The 26,358-nt window shown below is 29.7% G+C and overlaps 1 protein-coding gene across 1 annotated transcript; it reads left to right on the top strand.

Moving 5' to 3' along the window:
- The first annotated feature begins 8,848 nt into the window (after window positions 1-8,848).
- LOC114736887 (zinc finger protein ZAT10-like) lies at window positions 8,849-9,944 on the top strand. Its single transcript, XM_028924772.1, has one exon. The coding sequence runs from the start codon at window positions 8,908-8,910 to the stop codon at window positions 9,658-9,660; it is 753 nt and encodes a 250-aa protein (XP_028780605.1). The 5' UTR covers window positions 8,849-8,907; the 3' UTR covers window positions 9,661-9,944.
- The last annotated feature ends 16,414 nt before the right edge of the window (window positions 9,945-26,358 follow it).

Genomic DNA, 26,358 nt, shown 5'->3' with positions numbered 1-26,358 from the left:
CAAATTAGAATTCGATTAAACACAACAATCTAGATGGATATATAATTTGTTAAATATAGATCATATCAGTTGCACAAAGCCTTTTTAAAAATGATTTTTATTATATATGTCCAGCTCATTTTAAATTTTATGTTGGGTAAATATAATTTTAGTCCATCAAGTTTGTTCTCATTTTAATTTTAGTCTTTTAAATTTCAAATTATAAGTTTTGATTCCTTAAATTTCTTTTCATTTAAAATATTAGTACTTATAATTCAATAAAAAACATGGATCATTTTGTTCTTAGAGAGAGACCAAAATCTATAATTTAAAATTTGAAGAACTAAAATCAAAATGAGGACAGATTTAAAAGACCAAAAATTATATTAACCTTTTTATATTTTATTTTGATATTTATATTAAGCATTTTTTGCCATCAATTAAGTGATATTATTATCTTCTTCTTTTTTGTACAAAAAGGTTTTGGTGAGTATGCCTCCAAATTCAAAAAACACTTATAAAGATATTTACAGGTTGCTAATCAATAAGGTTCTCATACTGATATTATTATCTATTGATTGATTATGGATTATACTACCTGCGGTTCTAATTATAAAATTTTTTTTGTAATTTATAAATAAGATCTTATAATTAGGATCGGAGGCATTATTTATTTTTAACTTAATGATCAGCAGAAGTTGGTATTACTTGTTGGCAAAAAACGAAGAAGAAGAAGTAGTTGGTATTACTTTGGGGCTAACTGGGTATCCTTGATCTAAACACCAAAAACAAAAGCGTCATGGACCGGAGAATATGATGATTCAGGCCCAAAATATGAATTGAAATTAATTAACAATCTATGACAATGCATGAGAATTCATTAATAACGGGACACTTGGTAAATACTACATCTGGTCAAACAAGGTTTTGTAATTAGAACAGAGGTAATATGATTCAGTCAGATTTTCGGTGGAAAATGAAGGAGCATGTGCAAGAGATCTGAACCAGAAATTTTTGAAAATCTTAATATCTTATCTAATCTCTCTTAAAAACGTTCAATTAGGCCAAACTGGTGTTTAGAAAGCCTAATCTCCAAGCTCTTTGAGCTAAACTTGTGTGTTTATACGGAAATTGGGCAGCTAAACAAGATCAGGGTTTCAGTTTAGGGGCAATACTTAGTAGAGATACTCCTCCGATCATTAATATAAGACCTATTTGACTAATTTGATAAGATTAAGGAAGTTAGGTAAGTTAATTAATTGTAAGAAATATGATATGTTTTTCTTAAAACATCATAATCATCTTCCTTAATATCATCCCTCCCTTTTCTACTTGATCATGGTTGAAGGAGTATCCATAGGGGTAATTTAGAAAAAATTGATAAATATGATAAACAGGTCTTATATTTAAAACCAAAATCAATTCAACAATTAGGTCCTATATTAAGGACCGGAAGAGTATTATATATTTTGTGTGCCTTGAAGATATATAGAATTGTGAAATTCACTACATATGTAAAGACTAGAATTTTCATGAAAAAAATTTAAAAATTTAGCACTAAACTAGGAAATAATTCACACCGCAAAAGCACAGGGATCAACATTCAAACATGTGTTCGGGGGAAAAAAACATTCAAACAAAAAAATAAAACAAATTAAAATGTGAAGAATTAACTACTACCCATTCAAAATAACCATTTAATCTTAAAAGGCAATATTACGCACGCATATGTGTAAGATGCCAGAAATAAAACGATCCATTCAAATGCCTGAGATTCATGACCAGTTTTTTTTTTTAGGGGAAAAAAAACAAAGATAGAGAATTAAAGATATATACAGAGACTTGGGCCTGTTTGTTTTTGTTCTTTGTTTTCTTATTCTCAAAACAATTTTATAAAATTGTTTTTAAGAACAAGTTTTGGAGACAAAAAGCAAAAAAATTTGGTTGGAAAATAATTTTTAAAAAATCACATTTAAAAAATAAAAAAATTACAATTTGAAAAATAGTAGTTATCACCGATAGTGATAAGTAGTAGGTAGTAGAAGAAAAGAGAAGAAGATTTCTCCAATTTTTAAAACAAAAAAATACAAAATACAAAAACAAAAACAAAAAAACATGTAAAAGTTATTTTGGTTTTCAGTTTTTAAAAAACATATTATTGTTTTTTGTTTTTTAAAACAATCAACTAAAAACAAATTGTCAAACAAGTTTTTTTGTTTTTCTGTTTTTAAAAACAAAAAATTGTTTTCAAAACAAGAAACCAAACAGGCCCTTGATGTTTGTTCATGACACAGTCAATTTTTTTTTTCCTTATTAATTACTTGTACGTAATAATTTATTATCATTTTCACCCAAAAAAAAATCTGTATCATATATATACCTGCACTCAATCCTCCTTATTTATTATTATTGTTGTTATTATGATCTGTTATAGCCAGGGGTGTGGATAAGTTTTGGAAGCTGCTGAGAATCAGAATCTAACACCTTTATTATCTTCTTCAGTTCGTTTAATTTGAAGAATTTAAAATTTTCAAGGTACCCATGTCTTAATCTTTGTTTATGATATGATGAAGAGGAACCTAGAAGCCAATATATACCCACTTGGTATAGAAAGCTACGTCTCCTCTTAACTTTTCTCCATTCTTTGTATTCCAAATTTGATTTTCCCTTGAAAGTCCTTGTTTTGGATTCATCTTCTTTCCTACGTACAGTAGCTCAAAAAACCAAAACACTGTGAACGATGGTGGATCATTATTTATATTACCTCTGGTTTTAATTATAAAACCTCATTTCTACGGATGATAATAACAGTGGATAATTATTTATGCTACCTCTAGTTCTGATTATAAGACCTCATTTATAATTTACAAACGAGGTCTTATAATTAAAATAAAAGGTAGTATATATATGTGTAGTATATATTCCAAAAATATGTCACCAAAGTTAGTTTCCGTCCACTAATAAAACTGTTGAATTAGAATTCAACGTGGGATTAGTAATTGTGGGGTCCCCACCATAGTTTTGAGTTGCTTGATTTTAACTTTATATTTTGCTTCTATTTCAATAGTTCAATACAATGAACATTAATGAATTACGTACTGCACCGTTCATGCATGAAACTGGACACACTACCAGATTCACTGTCTTGACTTCACTTCACTTCACTCTCCTCTACCTATTTTTCATTTTATTTTTTTAAATTTTAAAAAAACAACCACTTCCAAAAAATGTTAAGTGGCTATGATCAATAACAAAAAAAAATAAAAAAAAATATGAAAAAACGGAGAGAGATTGGAGAATCGTGGGGCTGCCTTGAAGGATATATGCCTGACGTCCACGAAGAAAGGGGCTGGGCGACGCAACGCGAGAAGTATAAGCGAGGGCCACTAGAATTCTCCACTGGGGGGCTTCCTACGTGGCTCTCTTACCCACCAGCAGCTTCCCACGTGTCACGCTTTCCTTTTCCCACATGGTGCCCTCCTCCCCTCGTGTTACGACTTCTAAGCACAAGTGTACATGGTTTGTGTAACAATGGCCATTCATAACTTTATAAGGAGACATTCAAACTCCAACTTCTTTTTTCAACAAGCTGAAAATGATAATATAGTTGGCGAACATGATCAGACTGAAGCTAGTCAACCATCATCTTTAAATGTTACATCATAGTCTTCATTACATGTGAATCGCGTCCGTGATACAATCAAAAACCAAATTATCCATAGCTTATCAGTTAATTAATTATATAATATTATTTTGTTTCACTTTGTCGCAATACTGCAAATTGGAGTTCAAAACATTTTTATCCATTCAAACTATGTTTCGCTTTATATTTGCAATATTTTTTTTATTTTTCTGATGTTTTCAAACTTAATTCACTCAATAAATTTCACTTAATCACATTTAATTAATTTAAATTCATTGTATTATGTCAATTCATTTTTTTATTATGTTTCACTTTATATTTAAAATATTTTTTATAATTTCTCCAAATTTTTCAATTTTAATTCACTCATTAAATGTCACTTCTTCATTATATTATCTCAATTCATTTTTTTTCATGTTTCACTTTATATTTAAAATATTTTTTATGATTTCTCTAAAGCTTTACAATTTAATTCACTCATTAAATTTGACTTCTTCATATTAAATTATTTTAATTTTATTGTATTATGTGAAATTATTTTTTTAATCACATTTCATTATCTATTAAAACTCATACCCATTTTCGTCATTTTACAACCAAATTTACTTTTACTCAACCATCATTTAAACAACTTTTTACTAATCTTACTTTTACAAACTAACTTTTTTGAACTCCAATCCAAATATAGTTCAGCTTATCCAATTTAGCTTTTATCCAATTTTACTTTTTTCTAAGCTACTTTTACAATCGCTCATCCAAACGGACCCATAATTTGTTAAATATAGGTTATATAAATTGCACAAAGCTTTTTTAAAAATGATTTTTATTATATATGCCCAGCTCATTTTAAATTTGATGTTGAGTTAATATAATTTTTGTTTCTCAAATTTGCTCTTATCTTAGTTTTGGTCTGTCACATTTCAAATAATAAGTTTTAGTTTCTCAAATTTTTTCACTTAAAATATTAGTGCTTATAATTTAATAAAAAAACATGGACCATTTTATTCTTAAAGGGGCCAAAACCTACTATTTGAAGTTTGAGAAACTAAAACCAAAATGAAAACAAATTTAAGCGACTAAAGATTATATTAACTTTTTTATATTTTATTTTGATATTTATATTAATTGTTTTATTTGCCATTGATCAAGTGATATTGTCATCTTTTTTTTTGTGCAAAAATGTTTTGGTGAGCCAACAAGGTCTTCAAATCAGCAGTGGGATTCGAACTCATAACTTTATGAGTTATGAGTTGACTTCTTACTAAATGGACCAACTCTTGTTGGTATATTTATTTTCAATTTAATGATTAGAAGAAGTTGGTATTACTTTTGGGCTAACTGGGTATCCTTTTATCTAAACACCAAACAAAAACGTTATGGACTGGAGAATAAGATGATTCAGGCCCAAAATATGAATTGAAATTAATTAACAATCTATGACGGTGCATGAGAATTCTATTAATAACGGGATACTTAGTAAAAATGTGATTCGGTCGATTTTCGGTGGAAAATGAGGGAGCGTGTGCAAGAGATGTGAACCAGAAATTTTTTAAAATCTTAATATCTTATCCTAATCTCCTTCCAAAATGTTCAATTAGGCCAAACTGATGTTTAGAAAGCCTAATCTCCAAGCTCTTTGAGCTAAACTTGTGTGTTTATACGGAAATTGGGCAGCTAAACAAGATCAGGGTTTCAGTTTAGGGGCAATACTTAGTAGAGATACTCCTCTGATACTTAATATAAGACCTATTTAACTAATTTGATAAAATTAAGGAAGTTAGGTAAGTTAATTAATTGTAAGAAATATGATATGTTTTTCTTAGGACATTATAATCATCTTCCTTAATATCATCCCTCCCTTTTCTACTTGATCATGGTTGAAGGAGTATCCATAGGGGTAATTTAGAAAAAATTTTTATAAATATAATAAATAGGTCTTATATTTAGAACCAAAATCAACTCAATAATTAAGTCCTATATTAAGGACTGGAGGAGTATTATATATTTTGTGTGCCTTGAAAATATATAGAATTGTGAAATTCACTACATTTGTAAAGACTAGAATTTTCATGAAAAAAATTTAAAAATTTAGCACTAAACTAGGAAATAATTCACACCGCAAAAGCACAGGGATCAACATTCAAACATGTTTTCGGAAAAAAAAAACATTCAAACAAAAAATGAATTAAATTAAAATGTGAAGAATTAACTACCCATTCAAAATAACCATTTAATCTTAAGAAGCAATATTACACCCGCATATATGTAAGATGCCAGAAATAAAACGATCCATTCAAATGCCTGAGATTCACGACCAGTTTTTTTTTTTTTTTTAAAGAAAAAAACAAAGAGAGAGAATTAAAGATATATGCGGAGACTTGATGTTTGTTCATGACACAGTCAATTGTTTTTTCTATTAATTGCTTGTACTTAATAATCTATTATCATTTTCACCAAAAAAAAAAATCTATATCATATATATGCTTGCACTCGATCCTTTTCATTTATTATTGTTGTTGTTATTATGATCTGTTATAGCTAGGGGTGCGGATAAGCTTTGGAAGCTGCTGAGAATAAGAATCTAACACCTTTATTATCTTCTTCAGTTCGTTTAATTTGAAGAATTTAAATTTTTCAAGGTAGCCATGTCTTAATCTTTGTTTATGATATGATGAAGAGGAACCTAGAAGCCAATATATACCTACTTGGCATAGAAAGCTACGTCTTCTCTTAACTTTTCTCCATTCTTTGCATTGCAAATTTGATTTTCCCTTCGAAGTTTTTTGTTTTGGATTCATCTTCTTTCCTATGTACAGTAGCTCAAAAAACCAAAACACTCTGATGGATGATGATGATGGACAATTATTTATACTACCTCTGGTTTTAATTACGAGGTTTTATTTGTAGTCTACAAACGAGATCTTATAATTAGAATTAGAGATAATATATATATGTATGTGTGCCAAAAACATGTCACCAAAGTCAGTTTCCGTCCACTAATAAAACTGTTGAATTAGAATTCAACGTGGGATTAGTAATTGTGAGGTCCCCACCATAGTTTTGAGTTGCTTGATTTTAACTTTATATTTTGCTTCTATTTCAATACAATGAACATTAATGAATTACATACTGCACAGTACATGCATGAAACTGGACACACTACCAGATTCACTGTCTTGACTTCACTTCACTCTCCTCTACCTATTTTTCATTTATTTTTTTTAAATTAAAAAAACAACCACTACCAAAAAATTTTAAGTGGCTATGATCAATGACCATAAAAAATCAAACCATGCTCCTACTTATAAGCTGTTGATAAAATAATAATTTATTTTTGGGCTTTGTGTGACGCATAATTCATCACATTAGTTTTGTTTTTACAAATAAATAAATTATCTATATGGATGTCAAATTGTGCGTAACACACAATATGTGTTATTGAGAATAAAAGAAGAAAAGTGGTTTGAAAAAATATGAAAAAACGGAGAGAAATAGGAGAATCGTGGGGCTGCCTTGAAGGATATATGCCTGACGTCCACGAAGAAAGGGGCTGGGCGACGCAACACGAGAAGTATAAGCGAGGGCCACTAGAATTCTCCACTCGGGGGCTTCCTACGTGGCTCTCTTACCCACCAGCAGCTTCCCACGTGTCACGCTTTCCTTTTCCCACATGTTGCCCTGCTTCCTCCTCCCCCGTCCCCGGAATCCCCCTCAATCTCCATCGTCCACCTGTCACCAATCACAAAGTCAATCCCCTCCTCCCTCGCGTGCCGTATCCTGACCCCTTTTTTCTGGGGCAAAAAAGAATAATAATAAAATAATACGTCGGCCATGCTCCCAACCGCCACTAACTGTGCTGCCTCATCCTGACTCCACTCAGTTCGCTTCCTCACTCAGCTCAATTTTTTATTTATCCTCTCCCAAAAAAAAATTACTGTCTCAATTCTTAATATTAAAACAACTTAGTTAATTTAAATAAATTGTGATTTTCAATCCAAAATATAAGATATAATTTATAGTCATTATGAACTATCTGTTATAGTTAGGATCCGAGGCGTGACGTGATTTTTTTTTTAAAAAAGTGCATAAATAAATAATTGTATTATATATTAAACTTTGTTAGATAAATTGGTTTTTAAAAATTGATAAATGTATTAACTTAACTTTTATAGAGGGAAGAGGACTTTGGGAAGCGTTCACCTATCCTGATGAGACGTAATGCAACAGAGGACGTGGGGGAGCCACGAAGCAGAGCAAAATTTCAGATAGTGGAGGTGTGGAACACAAAATACAGGTTGCAGACACGATATGCCTTTTTCTTTTTCTTTTTTTTGCGTAATGAAACTAAATGAATATATATATATATATATATGAAAAAAATGAAGAAGATAATAAATTAAAGAAATGGATGAAAAGGTGTGAAGTGGGAAGGCAGCGCAAATGAGCTGGGGAGGGAGGGGTGCCAGGTGGCGTTGTGGCAAGCAAAGCAGTAAGAAAACGTAGTGGATCACCAGACGCAAAGTGAGTATTCCAGGGAATATCGCCTCATCATCATCATCATCTTGAAACCCCTTCGACTTAATTAGCTTCCTCACGCATTCTGTATTTTTTCTTTTCTTCCTTTCATTTTTAATTATTCGCTAAATCCAAATATACACATAAAGTATGTGGATATCCCATTACAAGATTCGGCTCATATCTAAATGGCTGATCTCATTCCTTCCTATTTTACCAGTTTCATGTAGTAATTTCAATCTCCTTCCCACCGACACGTTTCCTCATTCCTGACCTTATCCTTCCATCACTTCAAGCTTTCCTCCTACGCTGTGTCTTTAAACAATTGAATGTTCAAATCTGGAAATGTTTACCCATGATCTGGAACACTTATCCCAATTAAAGTAAACAAATCCAAACACTACTTAACTTAACTTACTTTTTTTTAAATAAAAAAAAAGAATTGTTAAATGCAGAACACATGAAAGAAACAGGGTAAGGGAAGCCCACAGGTGCATCAGATTCCCACTTCCCAATTCCATAAGCGCACACGTATGACGTACCTCTGTTTTGACTTGGAATCAGTCATTTATTCCATTTATTTCCCTCTTTTCCACTACTCTCTTTCCCTCACATTACCTAACAAGCAAGCCTTGCTAAGTTGACCCACTTCACTCTCCAACCTTTTCCAGGTCCTTTCTCTCCCCCCTTATATATATATATAATCCTCCTCTTCATTTTCCACTCATTCCTCACTACTTCTTCTTCCTCATTCTCTCTCTCTCTCTAAAATGGCTTTGGAGGCTCTCAATTCTCCCACTGCTACTCCCAATCCTGTGTTCAAAGACGATGATCCTCACTCTATCGAGGCTTGGACCAAGGGCAAGCGATCCAGACGCCACCGTTTTGATCAGAATCCGCCGTCCGCTGAGGAAGAGTACCTCGCTATCTGTCTCCTCATGCTCGCTCAGGGTGGCGGCGCCAATCCCAATACGACTTCGTCTTCCTCCCCTGATCCTTCTTCTGCTTCTCCGGTCAAGCTTTCTTATAAGTGCTCTGTCTGTAACAAGTCCTTCCCTTCCTACCAAGCGCTCGGAGGACACAAGGCCAGCCACCGCAAGTCATCCTCCTCCTCCGATCACCACCCTCCCGCAGCCGACAATTCATCCGCCTCCACCTCCACCGCCGCACCTGTTGTTGGCGGCGGCAAGCTGCACGAGTGTTCAATCTGTCACAAGGCTTTCCCCACCGGCCAGGCCCTCGGCGGCCACAAGCGCTGCCACTATGACGGTGGCAACGCCAACAACAGTGGCACCGGCGGTGGAACGACGGTGATCACATCGTCTGAGGGGAACACCTCATCGGTCACGCACAGCCACCACCGCGGGTTTGACCTGAACCTCCCTGCTCCTTTGACCGACTTCTCCCCGGCTGGGATCATCGGTGCCGCCGGGAAGAGTGTGAGGATCGGAGAAGAAGAGGTGGAAAGCCCGCTACCGACGCCCGCCACCAAGAAGCCTCGTTTGTTCATGGACGAAGAGTGAAGACGATGATTCTTCCTCAGAAAAATTGATCGGAATTCTTATAATTTAGAGTATTGAATCAGATAGATTCAAGAATTTGATCATATCTTCTTGTTTTTTCCTGCTTTTCCTGGGGGGGTTGGGTATACCGGATTAACTCACAAGTTCGAGATTTTGTTTTTGTTTTAGTTGCATTGTTGCTCTGTACAGACAGACAGATTTGTTCATTATTGTTTTTGGAAGCTAGTTCTCTGTGATTTTAATTTAATTATATTCTCACCATTTGTGCATATCCATTTAGTTCATTCGCAGCCTCTACCATCTTGATAGCGATTCATGAAAAATTATTAGACTAATTACACTTTAAAATAATACTCCTCCGGTCCTAATTATAAGACCCAATTGACTTATTTGAGAATATTAAGGAAGTAAGTTAAGTTGGTTATTTATAATAAATAAGTGTTGTCATTCCTAAAATATCCTTGCTAATTAAGTATATTAGCTAAAACTATCATTATTAGAAGGATTATCTTGAAAAAAAATGCATAAATATAAGAGATAAAATGAATTGGGGCCTTATAATTAGAATCAAATAAAAAGTCAAATGGGGTCTTATAATAAGGACCGGAGGAGTACAACGTGATTCTGCTGTCTTCTAACTTTGCTTACCTTATAAGTCCAAACTCATAAATTTGCACATTATATAGTTAAGAAAAAGGGGTAAATGATATGTGTAATTAAAATATTGAATTAAATCAATTACATTTTATAATTTTGAATGATCAGCTCTAGTACCAAAAGGAAAAAAATTAAAATTGATCCAACTTACAATCCCTTAATTATGCTTGGTTGGGGTGGTGATCGGATTCTCAAAAGCACTTATTTACTCCATTTGAGACAAAACTCCTATTATGTATTTATTTCTTATTCATTAAATTAAAAAAATTCATTAAACTAATTTTATTGGATTATGGTAAGTTTTAACAACTAACACACAAGCGCAAGGTAAAAAAAAAAACTATAATACACAAACAGATATTATGGGGTGTTTGGATTTGTTTAAAAGTAATTCCTAAAAATATTTTTTGTAAATCGAGATAAGTTTTTTATATTTTTTGTGTATCGTGAAATCATTTCTAAAATTATGATTTGTTTTCTATCCAAACAACCTCATAAGTCTCTTTGAATCTTCAAAGTGCTGTGTGATACTAAATCACAACTAATAATTGAATGTGAATAGTCAGGGTGTGGAAATTTTATCGGACTCAAAATTTTCCGGGAAATTGAGGAAGGAAAAAAGAAAAGGAGGGGGGGAGGAATGATGCAACTACGCGTGAACAACGCAGAAACAGAAGGGGAAGCCATGATAATTTATTATTATTGACATATATATATATTTACTAGTCATTTTATTCCATTTATACACAGCTTAAATGACCTGTCCCCATTGAAGTCCAAGACAGACCAATAAGACCCACCCGTACATGAATCTAACTATATTATGTCTCTTTTTCTTTTTCTTTTTCTTTTTTACAGTGGGGCCCCTATATGATATACCATTCTAGTTTATAAATTCTAATTCAAGAAATAAGAAAATAAAAGAAGAAATAAAAACGTAGGAGATAATTAAGTAGAAGATATATATAATAAGTGGGCGAATACGGGCAGTGAGTTAGGCAAAAGGGTAAGGTGAGGTGAACCAAAAATCCAGGGCATGTGGTTCAGAGGCAGAAGCCACATGTTGGTAATGATAATACCAAATTTGAGAAGATATTTTTTTAATTTATTTGTGTGGCTTTAACACACTCTGTATTCCATACGTACTCTCTTGTCCTTCATTTGCAGGTTGGCTAAACCCCACTAATTAATTAATTAATTAATTAATTTAAACACCTCTTAATTACACCCCTTTGGTTTCCACGTTTCCACTAATATATGCACTCGCCTACTCCTATTTATAGATAACTTTTGGCATGTGAACTTGAATTTTAAAAGGTTTCAGGTGAAGGGATGTAATTATTTTAAAAATTATTGAGATTTCTTGCAAATTTTACAGTTTAACAAAAGTTATAATAATATTTTGGGGAAAAAATTTATAAGAAAAATTCATGTGAATTATATGGTACTTTCTGTTATAAATTTTGTATTGATTATATACTGATTGATTTAGTTTTTTATTTTAATTTTAAAACTCTAAGATTCATGGTCTTAAATATAATCTTCCAAAGTATATAAAATTGTGCGTAGCTACTTTTTTGCCACCTTTTTTCTTGCTAAATTGTTTCTGTACCGATTATAGATACATTGATATTTATATATATGTGCTCGTTTTTTTTTTTTTATATTCGAAGGTTTTTTTATTGGAAAAGAAAATTCGTGCTGAACTTCACTTTCTTTCTTATGTGATCCTGGACACGGCATGATTTTAAGAAAATATACCTAAAAAAACCATATTCTAGTTGCATTAAACGTGAGGTATTTATAGATGGCTAAAAAAAACACGTGAGGTATTTTTAACTTTTTTAAACGGATAAAAATTAAAAAGTTCTTTTTTATTATTTTTGTTTAAAGGTTTAATGCTTTAATTTAGATCTCTCTCTCTCTCTCTCTCTCTCTCTCGCTGTGGGAAAACGCTTCATAATCATACTTTAACTTTTCCACTTTCTTTTTGTCTCTGAAAAGTACTCCAAAGTACAATTTTCTTCAATAATATCAACTTGCATGAAAATTAAGATTTTTATTAAAAAGAGTAGGATTAGATTTAGAAGCTACATTTGCGTCCGCAGCCACCAAACTCCATCTGTATAGAGTTGTCTGGGGAATGCTTAAACGTGGGTTTGTTATAATAATAATTATAATTATAATTATAATTATAATTATTATAATGATAGAGTCAACCCGTGTTAACGTGTTTATGTGAAGCTTGAATCCAAATCACTGCGATTAGCGTGTTTTTATAAGTCTGGTCACCTTGTGTTCCCACCACCCCCCCCCCCAATCCAAACACGTCCAAACATTTCCTACAATTTAAAAATCGTCCAAAGGTGAAAAAAAAACACCAATAAAATTGGATGCCATATTATCTTAATTGTCAGTTTAATTATATGTGTATATATTGTTAGTACTTTCTCCGGTCCTATTTATAAAGTTTAAATAAACGAATAATGTTTAATGAATTAACAGTTAAAATTAGTTAAAAATAATAAATAGGTAAGAAATGCCCCTTTGATCTTATTTATTAGGTAGAGAAAGAAGATATTTTTTAGTTATATTTATAGGGCACTAAAAGAAATTTTAGTCTATATAAAACATGTTGTAAATGATTTATAAATAAAACCATAGGAGTATTTTTTTTGAAATTTGCCTTTATTTATTAAAAAAGTAGAAAAGAGACAATAAATGAAAAAAATAATGAAAAAAATATAGAAATAATATTAATAAGAGAGATATAATCAACTAAGAGAAAAATAAAAAATAATAGGGATAATTAATCTCCAGGTCCTTATAGTTTCATTTGATTTTTAATTAGGTCTTTATAAAAAATTTTCTTTTTATCAGATCTTTTTACTTTCGTGTGTTTTTAATTAGGTCCTTCTATTTTTTTTTCTTTTTATCAGGTCCTTATAGTTTCACTTATTTTTTAATTACGTGCTTTGTAGTTTTTGAAAAATTATTTATTAACTTTATTCTTTAAAATTAATTTCATTTTTAAATTAATAATTATATAATTGGACAAAATAATTAATATAATCATTTAGTAATTAATAAATAATCAGAATAATAATTATGCTCAAATATAAATTATTTATAATCATATTTTAATTTTAGATAAATTTATTATTATAATTTGAATTTTATAATTATAAATTGAATTGAAAATAAATAATATATTTGTTTAACTAAAAATTTAAAAGAATATTAACATAAGATTGTTACAATAATTTATTATTTTTAAAATGTTATTATTTGTAAAATAAAGAATAAAAACTAGAAGGACCTAATTAAAAACAAAATAAAACAATAAGAACCTGATAAAAAGAAAAAAAATTATAAGGACTTGATTAAAAATATATGAAAGTATAAGGATCTGATAAAAAGAAAAAAAATTATAGGGACCTGATTAAAAACCAGTTGAAACTATAAGGACTTATATATTAATTATCCCAAAATAATAATAAATATTTAGACAAATTTAAAAATAAAGTTTATATTTTAAACTAGATTTACTTTTTTAAGGAAAGTTTACATATAAGACGGGAGGCGGGGAGGGAGCGTAAAACATGCCTACCAGGCATGGGCCAATGAATGAATGAAATGAAATTGTATGGGGATTGTAAAGAATTGCAAACAAAATTAATTATGAAAAGTACAGAACGTGACTTTGAAACCATAAGTTGAGCCAAGCGCAATAAATATTCTCATTCAGACACTGTGATGGAGGAATTCTTAATAAAATATATTTTATATAAATCAAGATAAAATTTTTCTTACATACTACCTCCGGTCTTAATTATAAGAGCCAGTTGACTAATTTACGAAGATTAAAGAAGTAACTTGAGTTAGTTATTTGTCCTAAATAGGTATTGTCTTTTCTAAAATATCCTTACTAATCAAGTGTATTGACTAGAACTATCATTATTACAAAGGCTACTTTGAAAAAAAATGTATAAATATGAGAGACAAAGTGGATTGGGGTTTTATATTTAGGACCAAAATAAAAGTCCAACAGGGTCTTATATTAAGGACCGGAGGTAGTATTTATCTTATATTATGTAAATCACAATTGAAATACTCTTCTGGTCTTCAATATAAAACCTATTTAACTAATTTGATTAGATTAAGAAAGTTAGGTAAGTTAGTTAATTATAAGAAATATGACACGTTTTTCCTAAAATACCATAATCATTTTTCTCAACACCCCCACTCTTTCTTCTACTTGATTATAGTTGAGGGAGTATCTACAGGGATAATTGAGAGAAAATTGATAAATATGAGAAATGAGTTTTATATTTAGGACTAAAACCAACTTAATAATTAGGTCCTATATTAAATACCGGAAGAGTACTGTTTATCATAAGTCATTCCAAATCGTGCGTTTGACTTTTTTAAAAAAAATTTACAAGCGATGTCAAAAATACATCACATTGCATATCCCTTGATTCAACACCAAGTCACAAAGTTCACACACTCATACCCCTCGTCTCGCTTTCCGTGTCATTACTTGCTAGGTGTTTGCTGCCACATGAGACACGTGTACTCCCCCTACCCAAAAAAAAAAAAAAAAGAGCCTTAAGGCCTAATCAATTTTTTTCTTCCCAACGTATATAATCATCCCATAAACTCTTTTTTTTTCTTTTTCTTTTTCTTTTGGAGCAAAGTTATCCAATCAACTTGTTGACCAGAGTTTGCTTGCACTCCTTGTAGTGCTTTGAGTTACGTGTATGTTCATTTTGGTTACGCAGTGTATTCTTGTTGAAACACCTTTAAATAAGGACCCCTTTCTACCATTTTAAATAATGTAATTTAGCTTCTATTTTTTTAATAAAATTTTCAAACAATAAATCATTTTTAAAAAAAATGAAGATTTCTTATTTTTCAAGATTAAACAAATGTTCCATAAATTGGATTTGAATTACCCTGCCAATTTAAAAATGGCGCTAATCATATATCTTAATTATATATGGCAAATGTTTCACACTCATGGGGCCTATTATTTCATTTTTATTAAGAATAATAAAAAGGAAAAAAAAAATCAAAAATTACACAAGAAACAAATTTAGATTCATTAATTAAGTTGATAAACTGAGAACTCAGCACTGAGGGGAAATATAAGGTTTTAAGCCGACCAACTTCAAGTCGGGGTAAGTGGACAACAGCGAAGACGTTGTTTAAGAAATTTAAGTGGAAAACATTTGAAAAACGTGCAAAATCAAAGGAACACCACCTTCATTATCCAATATAATACTAGTATTACTTCTATTCTTAATATAAAAATTATTTAAATAATTTAAATATATTAAAAAATTAGATAACTTATTCAATCACAATAAATGAGACTCGATATTCTTAAAATATCTCATTATAACATAAGATTATATATTAGTTTATTAGTTAAGTAAATTAGTTTATAAAAAATATGAGAGATTTATTGGATTGAAGTCTTATATTTGTAACTAATCTAATTTTCAAGTAGCTCCTATGTTAAACATATTTCTAAGCCTCTTCGTTATATATACATATATATATATATATATATCTCTCTCTTGAAATCACGACATTTATTTCATTTTGTTATATTTTTTTAATGACCCCATCAATATATAATGGGTTAAGGTGCACCCAGTATTTTGAAATATTTTTCTGAATATCGGCACTCTAAAGTATTTTGTAATGCACCTAGCACACTGAAATATTTTTCTAAGTGAATCCAAACTTTGAAAGATTTTTTTGTGCATCTAGCACTCTAAAGTATTCTCCAAGCCCAAAAATATTTTTTAGTGCATCTAGCATTAACGCCAAAAAAAATAAAAAACTTAAGGGTGCTGGATGTCCTTGAAAAATACTTTAAGGTACTAGACACACTACAAAATATTTAGAGGTATTGAACTTCAGGGTGCTAAATACAACTTAACCCATATATAATTAATGTATTTGTGTCTTTTGCGGTTTTGATTGGGATTATTAACTTGGATCTTATTGTTCTGAAGATAACTTCGATATTATATACTAAGCTAAAGGTTACCGATTATAAATTCATCAGCCTGCTCATTAATTTTTGTGATGTTTTACGTCACGTTATTTAGTACTAACAATGTGAAAAATTAGGGATCGCTATTGCTTTTATTAATTAATTATTAATAATAATCATTATATGTTTGTATCGGTTTTTCCTTTCTATAGATTCACCTCTGCCACGTTTTGCTATGTTGTTCCAATAAGATATTAAGCTAATCCAATCCGTGGATTAGATCTATCACAAATAACAATTATAAGTCACTTATACGGACATTAACAATTTTGATTAATTAATTAATTTAGTTCACGAGGGAGATGGCGGCTTCTTGTTTGGTGGTTGGTGAGGAAATGACTTGGCGTTTTTCATTTTCTAAATAAGTAATACTCCTTCGGTCCTTAATATAAGGCCCATTTAACTAATTTGATTAGATTAAATAAATTAGGTAAATTAGTTAATTATAAGAAAAGTGACACATTTTTCCTAAAACACCATAATCATCTTTTTTAATACCCCTCTCCCTCTTCTACTTGGTTATAGTTGAGAGAATATTCATAGGGGTAATTTAGAGAAAATTGATAAATATGAAAAATGGGTCTTATATTTAGGACCAAAACCAACTCAAGAATTGGTCCTATATTAAGGACCGGAGGAGTATAAAACTTATTTAACTAATTTGATTATATTAAGGAAGTTAGGTAAGTTAGTTAATTATAACAAAAAAATATAACATTTTTCTTAAAACACTATAATCATCTTTTTTAATATCCTCCTTTCTATCTTTTACTTGATTATGGTTGATGAAGTATTTATAGGGATAATTTAGAAAAAATTAATAAATATGAGATATATGTTTTATGCTTGGGACCAAAATCAACTTAACAATTAAGTCATATATTAAGGATCACAGGAGTATATATATAATAATTTAGAAGAGGAATGGAATAAAAGAAAATAGTAATGCTCTAAAGGATTTTATGTCTTTTTTTTTTTCCAGATTTTAGCTTGTCCTAACCAATAGAATTTTTAGATAGAGATTTTTTGCCATTTTTTTCCAAAATAAATATTGGATATTTATTTGTCATAAGAGTTTATTAGAAAGAGATTCTTATTATATTAGACATTAATATGGGAATTTTTTTTTTTGGGTGAAACAGTATGGTCAGTTTAGGCTCCAAGTGGATTTGCAATGGGCAAAAACGAAAATGATTAGGTAATGAATAAGATTGATTAGGAAGATTACCGAATAAATTAATTGGGTCTACATCAAAGGTTTTTAGGTTCATTCTTAATTAGTTAATTAATTGCAATACCCAAATCCCCACTTGACTCAGCTCTCTTTTTAAATGAAGTAGATAAGGTTCAGTTCATCAAGTTGTTGCTGGATTTTAATGACTTAATGCTTAACGTCCACAAGTGGAAATTAGGATTTAAACCCTTCCAATTTTCCAAAAAGAACAAAACTATGTTGCTTTTTAGTCTTTGGGGCAAAAAGAAAAACAAAATGTTTCTCTTTATATTCCTCACAACAGCAAAATAGTAGAGATCAGGTAATTCTTGAAAGAAGATAACGGGTAACAAATCCTCTCTAGCCTAAGCTCCTCAATCCCTCAATGCATGAGAAAGAAAAAAAATAATATTATGTATTTTTAATTACAATATTTGGAATAATACTTTTTTTTTTTGCTACACGCAGATATCTTTTTATTGGAGACAATTCTATCAAAAACTAAATGTGAACACCTCTTTTAAAAAGGATTCAAATATTAATTCACTGTATTGTGAAAAATTAGTTTCTTTTATTAGATCTAACCCTATTAATTTCTTATTTGTACGCCCATGTTAGGTATTTGTAACTATGATGAGTGTTGGCAGGCATAGAGCCCAATGGGTCCTCATCTAGTGGATCTATAGAATTTTAACACAATACATTGAAGCCCACGTCTCGGGGTGGGCTGATTGCAACCAAGGAACACGTTAGCCCAATCTAATTAAGTAAAAATGATTCTTTCATTCCTATTTATAAGTCATAGTTAATTAATTTACACGAGTTAAGAACATTAGTTACCACCAAGAGTTGGTCCAAATAGTAAAAAACCATCTCACAACTCACACGTTCGTAAATTCGAATCCCGCTTCTAATGTAAGGACTTTATTAGTAAGCAATCTGTAAGTATCTCCGTAAGCGTTCTGAGATTGAAAGCATGTGTTGATCCTAGTAAGTCTACAAGATCCAACTCACCTAATTTTTTTATAGCAAAAAATGCTAAGAAAATGAGTTAAAATAGTGGGGAAAATTAGTTGATTTTATTGAAATTACTCATTTCCAAGATAAACAAATTCCTCATAAGGGCGCTATTAAAACAACATCTATTGCTTGACATATTTTGCAAAATGATTTATAAATAGGAATATGAAAAGTTCTCTAAAATGTGACCTGAAAAAATAGATAGAGTATATTACAAAATGTTAACAAAATGCATTATTTATGAAGTATGTACTGTATGAGTCAGTTTTCAAACCCTGTACACCCATTCACACTTATTGTAAAAATAAAAGACAAAAAGATAAAGGGAGAGGGTAAATGGTATGGTGGTCCATACTTTAATAGAAATTTGGGGTTTAATAAAGAGTATGGGAAAGGGGGACATGTGAATGACCAAAAGCATTCATATTGTCATGTGCCAGTCGTATAAATATTTGGTTCTGTGCCTATGCCCCCCTCCTTTAAAAATGATGTTTCTTCCTCATAATTACCATATGATTTTTAGGTCTTTGCTTTTTCATTACTATTAATATTCCAATATATTATTATTTACAAAGTTATTTAATTTCTAGATTCCTTTTTCCATCATTTGCTCCACCCGCCAACATTTCAGAGTATGCATGCATCTTCTCGATGGTTTTGAAAAGTTGGTCAGCTGTTTATTCTTTTTAACATATTTTCTCATTAAACAGGCTTAAAATACTCTTTGGTCCTATTTATAATATCCTTCCAGTATGTTTTACAGAGATTAAGAAAAATTTTAAAATACATTAACTCTCCATTAAAATATAACAAAACTTTACAAATTTATCCCTATTTAATATATATATCTTTTAAAAAAGATAACTATCTACACTATAATAAATGAAGGACGAAATAGTACATTTACGCTAAAAATTTAATAAAGTGACTTATAAATATGATAAAAAAACTTCTCTCTCTGTCTTATAAATAGGACTAGAGGAGTATAAGCTAAATTTTGTTAGACAGGCTTATTTTTTATAAGATAGCATTCACTTTTATCTAAATATTTAATTACTTTTTTTTAAAATTTTACCCCCATAGATTCTCCTTCCTTTTCAATTCATTTATTGTATCTTTTGCTTATTTTCTTTATTGATAAGATCATATTTAAAAAAAATACATCCCTTATATATTTATTGTTTTAAACTGATTTTAATTAATTTATTGATAAATGTAAATAGATAAAATTTATTTTATATTTTTAACCAGGAGAAGTATTTGTCAAGTTTAATAAAAATAATTTTGTAGATATCATCAACTTATATATGTATTTGAGTTTTGTATTATATGAGATAAATATATAAAAAAAATTGTTATATAAAATGTAAAAGTGCTTTTTTTTTTTCCAAAAAAAAATCCCAAAGAGCCAGTACATGGGTTTTAACAAAAGTGATTACTTTATTTGCTTTCACTCCTATTTCTAATTCAATTCGTTTAAAAGTCCTTTCAACATCCGAACCAAACTGGCTCTTCTTTTGATGGGTCAAAATTGCCAAAATGGAGTTAAAGTCGACGTATCATTCCGGTGCTAGGGTGTAATATTAAAACAGTTACCCAAACAATTTTGTGCCGCAGCTTTTTTTTTTTTTTAATATCCCATTTAATACAGTTATTTCTTTTTTGAATTTATCAGTGAAAAGTTAAATATTTTTATATTCATGAAAATATTTTAATTTATTTTGTTCACCGGACAGACGAATAAAAAAGTGCTGCGCAGAAAATGAAATGATGAAAAGCCACGTGGTTTGCTGCTGCATTATGAGGAGAATTTTTAACTTGTACATTTAAATGTTGGTACAAATTTCTGTATGTGGCTGCTTTCACCATTATGAGCTTTAATTAATGTTTTCCCTGTTTTTAATTATTCTGAAGCAGAAGAAGTATTTTTTGGGGGAACAGAACAGGTGTTAATTACATCTACAGGCTCCTGCCATAATGGGTGTTAATATCATTGTCATTATCAAAATTTTCATTTGTCAGGTATAAAAATGCACTCAGCATATTAATCTTATGTTTCAGTTTTCTGATCTGATTATAATTTAGTAACTTTGTAATTTAGAATCAAAGTTGTTACTAATTTAATAAAAAGAACTAAAGTTATTAATTTTAACTATTAAAATAAATAAAAGTAAAATAGTGATTTTAAATAAATAAAGAGTGAGATTGTATCAAATTTAAAAATTAGATAAAATTACACTACTAGAAAATTAAAGTATTAGGTGCACCTGAAAAATAAGATCGAAGTGTTGAGTGATACTTTACACTTTATTATAGATTATTACTATTTTAGTTTATTTTCCTAACAAACATGCAATACACAGCATCTAGTTAAGTGTGGCCTTAAATGTACTATGAAGTTTCTTCTTATAATTAATCCATCATCAATTATCAATTATTATATAATTTTTGTTGAAACCTAATGACCTATAAATAATGATGGAATTTGATAGGTATAGTTTTGTTTTGTTATGTTAGTTTTATTTAAAACACTTACATGATTATTAGTAATTATAATTTGTTGATCACTGAGTGTTATGCCTGCAATCTAGTAACCTATGACACATTTATGCAATATATGAATCATCATTCTATTTTAGTTTATATAAAAGCAAGGAAAACATCTATTTTACAATATTAGCTTAGATCAATGAAATGGAGCATAATGGGCCAAAAATCGATGTTTCAGAATGAGACCAAATATTGCCAAAGAAAAAACAATAGGATTGGATCTAACGGAAAGAACTAGTCTCCCACAACGTGGTGAACCAATGTTCGAATCCCCACTGGAAAATGTGTCCACATTTAGTGCATGACAATGCCTCGAATAAGATTGCTTCCAATAGGAGGATACCTATGCTTTAGCAAAAAAATATTGCCAAAGAAAAGAAAGATAACCTGATAAAAAAATAAATTTAAGAGAGTATATTGATGTTTTATGTTTGAGAAAAAAATAAACATACAAACTAACTCTTGTATTTAGGATGAGAAGGAGTAACATGTAAAGATTAAAGAATACTATCTTAAACTTAAAGAATTTCAGAAAATTAAAAATTGAAACCTAAAAGATGAAATTACATTGAACTTTTACTAACTTAGTCAAGTAAGTACCACTTTGATCCTTTTTAATTATCACTTGTAGGAAGGAATTTTGGTCCTTTTTATTTGTGACTTGTACTCTTTTTAATGCCTCATTTTCAATTCTGTCCCTATTGATTAATAGAGACAAATATAAGGTGAAAAGAGAGAGTAAGTAAGAAAAAAAATACTCTTCTGGTCCTATTTATAGAGCAGAGAGAGAAGATTTTTTTTGTCCTATTTATAAGTCACCTCATTAAATTTTCAGCATAAATGTACTATTTTGTCCTTCATTTATTATAGTGTAGGTAGTTATTTCTTTTGAAAGGTTTATATATTAAATATAGATAAAATTAAAAAATTGTTATATTTTAATGGAGAGTTAATGCATTTTAAGCTCTTCCTTAGTCTGTGTGAAATATGTTAAAAGTGTCTTATAAATAGGATTAGAGGAGTATTAACTATTTAATAAGGGTAAACATGAAAGATTTTATATATTTAATGATCTCTTTAATATCTAAGAAACTACTATAAGTGATAATTAAAAAGGATAAAAGTGGTATGATCATAAAGACTATTAGAGCTCCAGAACAAGTTTGTAATGCCATTACACAACTAACAAGATACATTCAAATTCGTGGCAGTTGAATTATGTTGATTGGCAGGGAGAGATTATATATAGAGAAATTATATTCTTTTGAGATCCCAAACGTTAAAATAAAGCAAAGTTGGATACTTTTTAATTCCTTCATCACATTAAACCGTTGACCAATCCTTCTTGAATCTTGAGAGCCTCATTTATTCTTTATATTATATACATATGAAATTCCTTTGTTAATTCGGTTTAAAATTATTAGCTCTGCTTTAAAATTAAATAATTTTCTAATTTTACTCTTATTTAATAAACATTTTATATCACAAAGAGGTAATGTGCGCTCTTCTTATCTTATAAATATGATCATATAGGTATTTACCAAGTACCCCATGAATTGCTTAGAAAAGATCCATATGTGGGAAATTGATCTATAGATGACTTGCATATTATTAGGAACAATGTGGTCATTTCACATATTTTTCTATTTCTCTTCAATTGCTTAAATACCTTAGGTACTACCTTTTAAATAAGTTCTCAAATGGGGATTTATGATGATTTTTCCTAAAATAAGTACATAACATTCAAAAATAAGGCTTCCAATATTTTTTGTTTGGTCTGAAAGGGCTTCCGATAATTATATGTATTAATATAAATAGATTTTCATTTCTTCCTATGAAAATATTGTGAAGCAGTTTCAATTTTCTTATTATAAATAAATAGTGTCATCATACAGTCAACGTCTAGTCAAACCTTTAGGAACATGATGAAAATAACAAAATCATCTCATGTTTTATTTTACCTGATGATTAAAGTATATTTTTAGTTCTGTAACTTTACATAAAGTTTCATTTTAGTCTTTTATTTTTAAAAAGTAAACTTTTAGTCCTCTAATTCTAAAAATGTTAACAAAAAATGATGATATTAAACTCTTGAATACTGATAAAATATTACTAAATATTAACATATTAAGTTTAATATTCAAAACAACCATGATTGTTACAAAATTTTTTTTTAAGAATAATAATTTTTGGGTTAAAGGATTAAAAGTATACTCTTCAAAGTTAAGGGACTAAAATAAAACCTTGTGTAAAGTTAAATGACTAAAAATATATTTTAGCCTTACATGATTTTACTCAGGATTATAAAAAAAGGAATGGGGCCCTTATTTACCCTAATCATTGACAAGTTGGAGAACAAAATACTCTAATTTTCCTTTTGGTATTTAATTATATTTTTTCATATAATTATTTGATATTTAATCTTATTAGGTCATATTCGAATATTATTAGATTTATTTGGTATAGTATTCTTATGTTTTTTACTTCACATAGATTAGAATTTAAGACCTCATGCTCCCTCTCCATTATGACTAGAAAACGGGCGACTTGGTCTCCCTTTTTTTGGGGACAAAACTTGGTCCGATTTACGTTCAAATTCTATAGTCAAACCTTTAGGAACATTTCTATTCGAAAATATTTATTAATAAGATTATATTTAAATGATTTATGTTGTCCAATTTAGTCCATATATATATAATCTTTAATTTATTAAGTATCCTTATGTATGCATGTTTAAAAGATTTTTTTAAATATTATGATAAAGAAGTTAATATTATAGAATTATAGTTAATTTTCTTTTGTAATAACAGTGTTTAAATAGATTTTAAGTATAGTATTTAAGTTGGAAAAGAGTATTATGATTCAAAATGAATAATTTCATGGTCCGCTAGATGCGTTTTTTAAAATTTTTTATAAAACACTTTTTTTTATAATAAACACTGTATAAAAATAAAAGGAAAACTCGTGTCACATGACTTTTCTATAAAAGGCTTATGTAAATTGGGAAAATCTGAAAAAAAAACTTAAATTTCAAAATCTCAAATAAAATTTTTTTATAAAAATATATTGTCAGTTGCTTTTTAAATATAGTTAATTACTATTAAAGTAAAGGAAACAAGGGGTTTTGAAATTCAAGTAATATTTTTTTTTGAATTTTTTCATCTAAAGTCTGTGTGATTGAATTGATGAGTGTATTTTATTCTTAAAAAAATAAATATTAACCCAACGAAAATCTATATTAGGTGATTATAAAAAATATCTAATTCATATTATCAGGCCCAATTGACAAATTTAAAAAGATTAATAAACTTAAAATAAATTACTTAATTATAGTGTATGCTACATTATCTCTGAAATATTTATATGCATCATCATTAGATTATATATCAATTTATAAGTTAGATAAATTAATTTAAAAAATATAAATATAAATACTTTAAAATAAGTTATTTAAATTTTTTAACTTCTTCAAATTAATTAATTGTATCAGTACCAGAAGTAGCATAAATAATGATTAAGAAGTAATAAGATTAATATGATCTTTGGCTTTTCAAATTTGTCTTTATTTTGACTTTGGTCCTTCAAATTTTAAATTATAGATTTTGGTCTCTCAATGAGCACACTGATTTAAATTTTTATTGAATTATAGAGACCTATGTTTTAAATGAAAAAAATTTAAGAGATCAAAACCTATAATTTAAATATTAAGAATAAATTTTGATGTACTTGTTAAACCAAAACCAAAGTAATACTATCAAACTTGCTTTATTGAAGCAATTGCTTTATAATTTATTCGTTAAAGACCAGGTTTCAAAATATGATGCTCGTGAATCGTGATAACTTTGATGATAAATATCATTTGAGGTATTAATTTAAAATGTATTTAGATATAAATAAAATTATAGTTTTAAAAGTGATTTTACGATATATAAAATAAATATATAAAAAAATTTATCTCTATTCATAAAAAAATATTTTTAAAAAGTAGTTATGAGAATATCCAAATACTCTCAAAGTACAAAACCGTTAAATGCATAGTAAGACCAAAGACCACCAAATTTTTCTCTAAACTCTTCATTAAATTGTTGTTTTTCCAAAAAGGTTCGCCGATATTTTTTATACATTGCTTATTAGTTAAATTGTTAACATGTCAAAGGCAAAAGATTTGCTTTTGCCAACTGTCCACTAGCAAAAAGATTTCCTGATCCTGATACAATAGTACTCTCTCTCTGAATTAAAATGGTAGAGGATTCATTAGGGTTCAGTCGGCATTGATCAGCACGCAAGAAATGAGGTTCATTTAATACTACACTTCTCCCTCGCTCCGCGTTATTGAAACCCGAAAGAAAGCTGAAGTGTCAGTTTTGGCGTGCATAGCTGAGCAACGTGATGAGTGAGTGCATTGATGATGATGAATTCCCAAAATTGAACCATATGCTTCTAGCTTTCTCGCCATTTTAAAAGACGAAGTGTATTGGGAAAGTGTGGAGCTGGAAGGGAAAAGAAAAGAGAGCCACACTGATACAGCATTTCATTTCCGAACAGTTCGGCATTTCGTGTGCTTTCAGCCTCCCTGAAAACTTCAGTTTCTGTTCATATTCTCTGATGGGCTGTGCTGGTTTTCCTTAAGATTTTATTTTGGTTTCTGTCACGTGGTTTTGCGAAAATCTCTTTGGTGGGTCAGTTTTGGTGCTCCTGATTCGATAAAAACACTCACTGGCATGCACAGCAACTATTGCAGTTGTGTCCCTGTTCTACTGAACTTCTAGTGTAAGATCTCGATCCCATTTTTTCTCTTTTCAATGGTTTTGTTTCGTCTTCTGTCTTGTGATAGTAAGGTTACTTCAGCTCTAATAAGTCACAAAGGGAACGCATATCTCCCTCTCTCTCTCTCTCTGCACGGCTTATTTTTCTTTTCCCCCCCCGGTGGTGGTGGGTGCAGCAATGCATTTAGTTGCTTGTTTCTTCATCAACTTGAAAAATGGGTCCTGAGATTATATGTCGGGAATGACGCGGAGAGTGACCTTTGCGACTTGTAAGGCATATTGCTTCATGTGGGGTTGAGATACTCATCCCTATCAAGCATAAAGTCATGATCTTGCTTCAATATTTTACTAGATTTCTGCGATATATTCTGGTAGATTCCTCATATTTCAGCTCAAGTTTGTTTATAATAACTTGCAAGTAG

Source organism: Neltuma alba, unplaced genomic scaffold, assembly GCF_004799145.2.
Source record: "Neltuma alba isolate B1F8T4 unplaced genomic scaffold, ASM479914v2 tig00013379_pilon, whole genome shotgun sequence".
NCBI lineage: Eukaryota > Viridiplantae > Streptophyta > Magnoliopsida > Fabales > Fabaceae > Neltuma > Neltuma alba.
The sequence above is the reverse complement of the archived record's forward strand: the minus strand, read 5'-3'. Positions and strand labels throughout refer to the sequence as shown.

Coding starts and splice junctions, on each gene's coding strand:
- LOC114736887 (XM_028924772.1), top strand. CDS start 8,908: ATGGCTTTGGAGGCTCTCAATTCTCCCACTGCTACTCCCAATCCTGTG.